General features: G+C 26.5%; 1 protein-coding gene across 1 annotated transcript; it reads right to left on the bottom strand.

Moving 5' to 3' along the window:
• Nucleotides 1-4,918: 4,918 nt before the first annotated feature.
• Nucleotides 4,919-7,718, bottom strand: LOC145017831 (transcription factor bHLH18-like). The gene is made up of 4 exons (XM_078975786.1): nt 7,585-7,718; nt 6,914-7,470; nt 5,927-6,304; nt 4,919-5,444 (listed from the first exon to the last, which is right to left on the bottom strand). Exons 2-4 carry the CDS (start codon nt 7,466-7,468, stop codon nt 5,370-5,372), a joined length of 1,008 nt encoding a protein of 335 aa, XP_078831912.1. The 5' UTR covers nt 7,469-7,470; nt 7,585-7,718; the 3' UTR covers nt 4,919-5,369.
• Between the last annotated feature and the right edge of the window lie 598 nt (nt 7,719-8,316).

The raw sequence follows: 8,316 nt of genomic DNA, 5'->3' as shown, positions 1-8,316 counted from the left end.
TTTTATGGGCAATACAATCTTTAGGTTTTAACTTGATGCGTGATCTAAAAAAGAATTTGATTATTGTTGGATATATTCAAAATGTTGAACATTGTATACAAATAAAGTTATGAGAACTATGATCAATGGAAACATGTTCCACTTAGGCTGTGTTTGGCGCGCCAGGGTTAGCTGATAAGCTAGCTTATTTTTCGAGCTTTTTTATGTTGTCGTGTTTGGTAAGCCAAAAAGTAGCTTATAAACTAGCTTATAAGCTAGCTTTTTGAAAAGCTACTTAGACTAACTTTTTAGGAGTTTTATTAAAAATTTCCAAATACACCCCTTAATTAATTATAGAAAACATTCTCACATGTCCTTTTATGTAATTTTATATATTTCAGCTAGCTTTTCAGCTAGTTTTACCAAACGTCATTTTTATATCAGTTAGTTTTTCAGCTATCAGCTAGCTTTTTATTTAACAGCTAACTTTTCAGCTATCAGTCAGCTTTTTAGCTAACAGCTAGTACGTCAAACATAGACTTAGAGATATTAAGAGTATCTTTGGAATGATGAAATGGAATCTTGGAATGAAATATAAGGTGGTGTTTTTTGTGTAGTGTAATCTTAATGGATTATAGATGAATGAAAAAAAAAAAATATTGTTTGGTTGCCACGAAAGAAGAAAGAATTAAATGAAGCATTTCTCACGGAATGTGATATTTTCTCATCTGTTGATTTATTATTATTATTATTTTAAAAAGTATACATAATAATTAGGTGACATTTTTTCCGGAAGATAATTAGGTGACATAATTAATTAGCAGAAGAATAAATATATATATATATATATATATTCTCAACCGAGTAGCATTTTTTTGTTCTCAACTGTGGTAATATTTAGGGAAAACAACATAAAAGCCATTATAGTTTTGTCAAAATCCAGTTCAAACACTGTATTTTATTTTGTTCTAGAAAAATCATTTATGTTGGCGAAAAATTCCAATGCGACCAATGTGACCTTGTATGGTTGGCTCATCAGGTTAAAATAATAACATGCCATTTTTTTCCACTAAAACCTCCTAACTTTAACATAATTTTCTGATTTGTCCATTATAACAATTATATATAGATATTGTTATAATTATTTTGTTATACACAACATGTTTTTGTTAGAAAAAGTTGTTGAAACTACAAAAATTTGTTAAAGACACTGTTTTGTTGTTGTTATTCATTTTTTTGTACTTTTTCTTAATAAATGAAAAATATGTTGATGTCGAATCATCTAAAATTGTGCATTGTATCTTAAATTATAGATAAAGTGTCACATAAGATTTAAAAAAAAAAAAAAAAAAAAAAAAAAAAAAAAAAAAAACCTTGTAAACATATTATAGCTCAAATCGAAAAAATTACAAAAAAAAATTGTTATTTTGAAAACAAATGAACAAGTCTTAAAATTTATTTGCTTAATGTTTTAGTTTCTATCATTATAATTATTTAAAACATCAAACATTATTTTTTGATTTTAAAGGTAACAATATAATCATTTATATAGAGTTATTTTTAACTATTGTTATTGTAAGTTATTTTAAGCTACTTATTTGAAAACTTTTAATGGTTATAAAAATATCATTAGAAAATATTTTAGTTAAATTAATATTACAATTTTGTTTTAGCATTTATAACTATAAATTATCATTTTTAACTATTTATAAAATATTATTTAGTTTTTTAAGTGGAACTGAAATTTATATTTAAGTTGACATTGTAATGTTATATTTATGTTCACAATTTAAGTATTTTGTCCAAACTGTTCAAAAGTTGTAGTTTTAAACTGATAGTGATTTACATTTAACATGATATTAAATGTAATAAATTAAGTATAATATGTTAAAATTTAAAGACATAATTTTATAAGTAGAAGTAAATATATTATTTTACAACTGAAATTTAGTTTATTTATGATTACACTTTAAGTTTGATATTTATTTAACCTTATTAACCAACTTATAATCATTATTAGAAAGACACTACAATTTATCACTTTTAACTATTTACAAAATATTTTTTGGGTTGTTTAAGTTAAACTAAAATTTATATTTAAGTTCTGTAATGTTATATTTAAATTAATAATTTAAGTATTTTATACAAATTATTCCAAAGTTGTATCTTTAAAATGATAATGGTTTACATCCAACAATATATTAAAACTAATAAATTAATTATAATATGTTATATGTTAAAAAACATAACTTTATTAGTAGAAGTAAATATATTATTTTAATATTGAAATTTAATTTATATATGATTACTTGTTAGGTTTGATATTTATTTAACCTAGTTAACCAAATTATAATTATTATTATTATAAAGAAATTGAAAAATCATGGGAGTTTCAAATGAATGTGGTGAAAGGAAAAATAGATGGAAGTTTCAAATGAATGTGGTGTAAGGAAAAAATGTTAGCTTTATAGGTATATATATATATATATATATATATATATATATATATATATATATATATATATATATATATAATGATTATTTTAAAAAGTATACATAATAATTAGGTGACATTTTTTTTCCGGAAGATAATTTGGTGACATAATTAATTAGCAGAAGAATATATTTTTTGTCTCAACAGTAGCATTTTTTGTTCTCAAATGTGGTAATATTTAGGGAAAACAACATAAAAGCCATTATAGTTTTGTCCAAAATCCAGTTCAAACACTGTATTTTATTTTGTTCTAGAAAAATCAGCAAAAAATTCCAATGCAACCACTGTGACCTTGTATGGTTGGCTCATCAGGTTAACATGCCATTTTTTCCACTAAAGCCTCCTAACTTTAACATAATTTTCTGATTTGTCCATTATAACAATTATATATAGATATTGTTATAATTATTTTGTTATAGACAACAAGTTTTGTTAGAAAAAGTTGTTGAAACTACAAAATTTTGTTAAAGACACTGTGTTTTGTTGTTGTTTTTCATTTTTTTTTTTCTTAATAAATGAAAAATAGGTTGATGTCAAATCATCTAAAACTATGCATTGTATCTTAAATTATAGATAAAGTGTCACATAAGACAAAAAAAACCTGGTAAACATATTATAGTTCAAATGGAAAAAATTACAAAAGAAAACTGTTATTTTGAAAACAAATGAACAAGTCTTAAAAAATTAAAAAAGCAACAAAATACCATTTTTATATTTATTTTGAACACCACGTTTTATCAAGATAATCTGCTAAATCAGTAATTGTTGGTTATGGTGGTTGTATTGAATTCATTTTACAACCATAGATGATTTTTTTAGAAAGCTTAAACTGGATTATTAATAGTTTAATAATTCATTTTGCATATTTAACATTTGAAATTTAAAGTTTCAAACTTATGATCACTCAATCACCAACCATTTACGAGCTTTACTTCCAAACAAATGAGTTCATAATGAAAGGTCAAACTGCCACCCAATGAAGATATTTTATATTTATTTTTAATAATTTTTAATTAAACATAAATCTGTTGGAACCAGATTTTTGGTCCACTAATATATTTATATTACTTAGAGTATCATAATCTCCTTAAACCATTGACCTAAGAGGATTACCGGATCTCTGCTGATATAGTAATTAATTATTTTTTTGGATAATCAATTATTTTTGTTGATAAAAAAAAGTTGTATTATTGAATTTAATGTCATATGGTATTCAGGACAATTTCAACAGCCAAACACATTACATGACACATTAATGATGATATGATACAAAGTATGCATGCGTATGTTATAAAACGATGACACATTATAAGTTGTGACATATTTAAGAACGAAAAGTGAATTAAGTAATCTATTTAACAACATAAATAGTTTCTTACCCAACTTAATACCAAAGTGATATTGGTTGTTATTATAACAATCAATTAACCCTTAATCTATTTTATTAAAAATGATGAGATTTAGTTGAAAAAGATAGAGAAATATTGTGTTATGTTTTCCTTTAAAAAAACAATATTAGGGCTGTCAAGATCGGGATCTTATATATGATCGTTTTTGTTTTTTAAGATCGTGATCGTAACATTTAATCGAGATCGTAAGATTCTACCAAAAACATTTTTAAAACATAATAAATATTTATATAAATTAGTTAAACATTAAGTTAATAATAAATGATTCTCCAATATATCATTTAATAATAAACAATTCAATACAAGTTTTTTAGTCTAACACAAAATATTAGAAATAAAAAGAAATAGCAACGATCCTACAATCATACAATCGATCCTACGATCCTACTCTGATCTTGCCCAAAAACAACTCGTATATGGTCAGGATCGATTTACCTAAATAGGATCGTATTATCCTACAATCTTGTCACAATTTTAACAAGCTTTAGGAATGATGGTCACAAACCAGGTTGATTTTGTTATTTACATGTTATAATTTGTTTAAAATCATTTCTTGAAAATTAAGATCTTTCTTTAAGAATTTACACAAATAATGGTAAGCTTGTAATGTACCAATTTAAAGGGCAACATGCATAATTGCATATGCATAGAAAGTAATTTTTACAAACGAAATTTCTGATGTATAACTTTAGCTAATTTTATTTTGGGTGGGGTAAGGGGTCGTCATATTTTTATATAAAAAAAAAATAGTTGTCTTGTTTTAAAATTTAAAAGAGTTTATTTTGATACATCATAGTCAAATTATAAAAGATTAAAAATAAAATGTTAGGTAAGAAGATCGCAACATATGGTCAAGGTCAGAAATTGATAAATCATTATTCATTCCAACTAATTTGAGATACAAAAAACATCTTTATCTTTATATAATTATATATTGCACTAAAATCAATTCAAATAAAGAAAAACAGTATTCAAAAACATAAATACCTTTAATGAATATACATAAACAATAGAAACTGACCTATTCTCTCCAAAGTACGAAAAACAATTAAGAATTATTCCATGGAAATTATTACAAACTTGATGCATTATCATAAATCAAGATTTATCAAACATATTACACAACAAAAGAGACATTAATAGACCTATAAAGCACTCATCACCAAACACTTCAACTGATTCATACTCCTGTTTTTTCATCCATCTAAAAACCCTATCAGATTCAAGTGAAAAGTTATAGAAAAAAATGCCCACAAATTTATAGCCAAAGAGGTTGCTACTTCACAACAAAAGGATTGTTATCATGGTCAACAAGTCAACCATGAAAAAAAGTTTGAGAAAAAAAATCCTCTTGCAAAATAAACCCCATAGCAAAACAAGGTTTTAAGGCATCAAAATGGTTTAAAGTGATAGGAAAATCCTGGCTTTTCAGTCACCATTTAAAAAAAGGAAAAAGAAGGAAAAAAATATAAAAGAGGGAATAATCTTCACATAAATTGCTTGAGAGCTAAACGTAGATTCTTCATGAGGTCTTTCATTGTCATGGTAAATTCTTTATCCATCTGCCAAAATATTCATACGGGTTTTAATTAGTTCGACTCATATGCAATATCATGAGATATAAGAATGAAAATTTAACCATATTTTTGCATAAAAATGTGAACTTTTTACAATTTTGAGGCATCATAGTGAAAAATCAACAATCTTTTTGCATAAAAATGTGAACTTTTCACAATTCAGAGGCAACAGAATGAAAAATTAACCCTCTTTTTGCATAAAAATATTAACTTTTTCTAACTTTGAGGCATTAAAATGAAAAATCAACCATCTTTATGCATAAAAATATGAGCTTTTGACAATTTTGGGGTACCCAAATGAAAATTCCAACCATCTTTTTGAACAAAAATGTAAACTTTTTTTATTTTAAGGTATCATAATGTAGAATCAACCATCTTTATGCATAAAAATGTAAAAGTTGCACAAACTTAAGCTATCATAATGAAAAATCAACCGTTTTTTTGGCATAAAAATCTAAACTTTTTACCTGAGCAATAATCGTTATATCAAGTGCATAATTTGCAAAAGTCATGCAAGTGCTATTAATCACAGATAGATGAAGCTTCTCAATTTCAACCAATGTCTTTTCAAGAACACCAGACTTTTTCTCACAGTGAATTCTTATCAAAACATCGTTGCCAAAAAATCTTGCCTCGATTTCAGGGAGTTGATCATGAATGGGCCCACTAGAGTTCTCATTTGAGGAAGAACTTTCATTAACATCAGCTAACATTTCATATCTTTTAACAAAAACTACTGATTCTGTATTTGGTCTTTTCTTGATTTGTTCCTCAAGTGTCTTCACTTTCTCTTGTAGGGTTTTCAAGTGCTTGATTGCATCTCCAAGAACAGAAGCTTTATCCATCTATAAGATAATCACACTAATTAATACCAAACCCCATAAAAAAATTAAATAATTGGAGCATTTTACAATATTGAGGTATTGTGATGAAAAAGCAACCATCTTTTTGTATAAAAATATTAACTTTTTACTATTTTGAGGTATTAGCATGACAAATCAACCATATTTTTGCATATAAATACAAAAAAAAAAAGTTACTAATTTTGAGATATCAGACTAAAAATCAATAATCTTTATGCATAAAAATTTGAACTTTTACATAAAAGTACAAAAGTAATACAATTTGAGGTCTCGTAAGTACTAATTTTGCATAAAAGATATGAACTTTTTTTCTTTTTACAATCAAGGTATCAGAATAAAAAAAACAACCATCTTTATGTATAAAAATGTGAACTTTTTACAAATTTGAGCTATCAACATGAAAAATCAACCATTTTTTTTGCAAAAAAAAATGTTAACACTTCACAACTTTGACACATTTGAAAGATAAATCAACCATCTTTTTGCATAAAAATACCAACTATCAAAAACCCATAAATATTTTCAGATAATCGGAGCAAACAAACTCTCTGTAATTACTTTTGAGGAAGATGAAAAGAAAAGAAAGACTACCTTTTTAAGGCCAGGAACTAAAGCAGATAGAGCTATGAACCTCTGACTAAGTTTCTCTCTCCTTTTTCTCTCAGCTAATATATGATCTTGAGCTGGGGTATGTTTGCTACTATTTTTCGCAACTTCAAAACCACCATGATGACTTTTATTCAAACCAGAGCTCTCTTGATTGCTAAAATGGAGATGAGTATCACGAATAAAGCCATGTCTGCTCTTTGAAGAAACTGTCATTTCTTCTTTAGGCGTTAGGAGTGTTGCTTGTTGAGATAGATTCAGATTCATTAACGAATGAGAATGATCAGTGGTTATGGAGGAATTCCAGCTGCTTGTTTTGAGCTGTTTACTTGGTCTTGAAGATGGTTCCATAACAGGTTTGTAATACTCAAACACGCCTAATTGACCATGGATACGATCCATGTTGTCTCCTCCAAACGTACCTGAAATCGCCATTGAATCTAGTTGATTGTCGAATGAATTGACTGGACATTGGAAATTGAAAGAGGCGTCTTCCATTCCTGTTAATTCTGATAAGTTTCTGAAATGTGAAATCTCCATTCCTGCAAATATCAAAATATACGTTAGATTCTGAAAGCTTTACAGGATTCAGCAGATATTGGAAATACCCAAATCAAAAATCGCATTTAAATATGAGAATAGACAATAAGTTTTACCTTTTTGGTATAAAGAACAGAGCTTTATTATTTTTTGGCTAATCGCTTTTGTTATGGAGAGATCGACTTAAGTTTTATAGCGATAATTTAGAAGCCAGTTATTGATCTTTCTCTCTCTAGGGGTTGGCAAAATGCACTGGACACGACTGCTTGAATAAGAATAAAGATTAATTAAATCATGGTTGGCGATTGATGGTATCACTTGGATTTTAAAACTAATTATGTAATGTGTAATAATTAAGGGGTTACTCAAAGACTTTTCATGAAATTATTGGTGGTAAACTGGTGATGAGGCTTTTTTTTTTTTTTTTTTTTTTTTTTTTTTTAAATCAACTAATGTTCAATCCAACCCTTGAAGATCTTGGATGTGAACTATTGTTTGAATTTTAAATTGGGTTTTTGACATGTGCAGTTGGAGCAACTCCAGTGGTTGCTTTTTTGTTGAATTAAAGGCCATAATCAATTAATCATGACATTTCATCATAATCCAAGATTAATTTCTCGTAAACATTACTAAAACTTAAAGAATGTTAACTTGGATGAAATGATATCTTTGTTGGTGTTGAAGATAATGTAATGTTATGATTCTTCGTTACTTCTTTAGTAATGGTGTGTTATGATCTATCAAATTGATAGATTCATGCATTTGATTGTGGTGTTTGTAGATAGAGGTTAGTGTGTAAGTGTAGAAAGATTGGGATTCCTATATGTTATCTCATATTTATGTGTACA

The sequence above is a fragment of the Lactuca saligna genome, chromosome 9, assembly GCF_052625555.1.
Source record: "Lactuca saligna cultivar CGN05327 chromosome 9, ASM5262555v1, whole genome shotgun sequence".
In the NCBI taxonomy this organism is placed as follows: domain Eukaryota; kingdom Viridiplantae; phylum Streptophyta; class Magnoliopsida; order Asterales; family Asteraceae; genus Lactuca; species Lactuca saligna.
The sequence above is the reverse complement of the archived record's forward strand: the minus strand, read 5'-3'. Positions and strand labels throughout refer to the sequence as shown.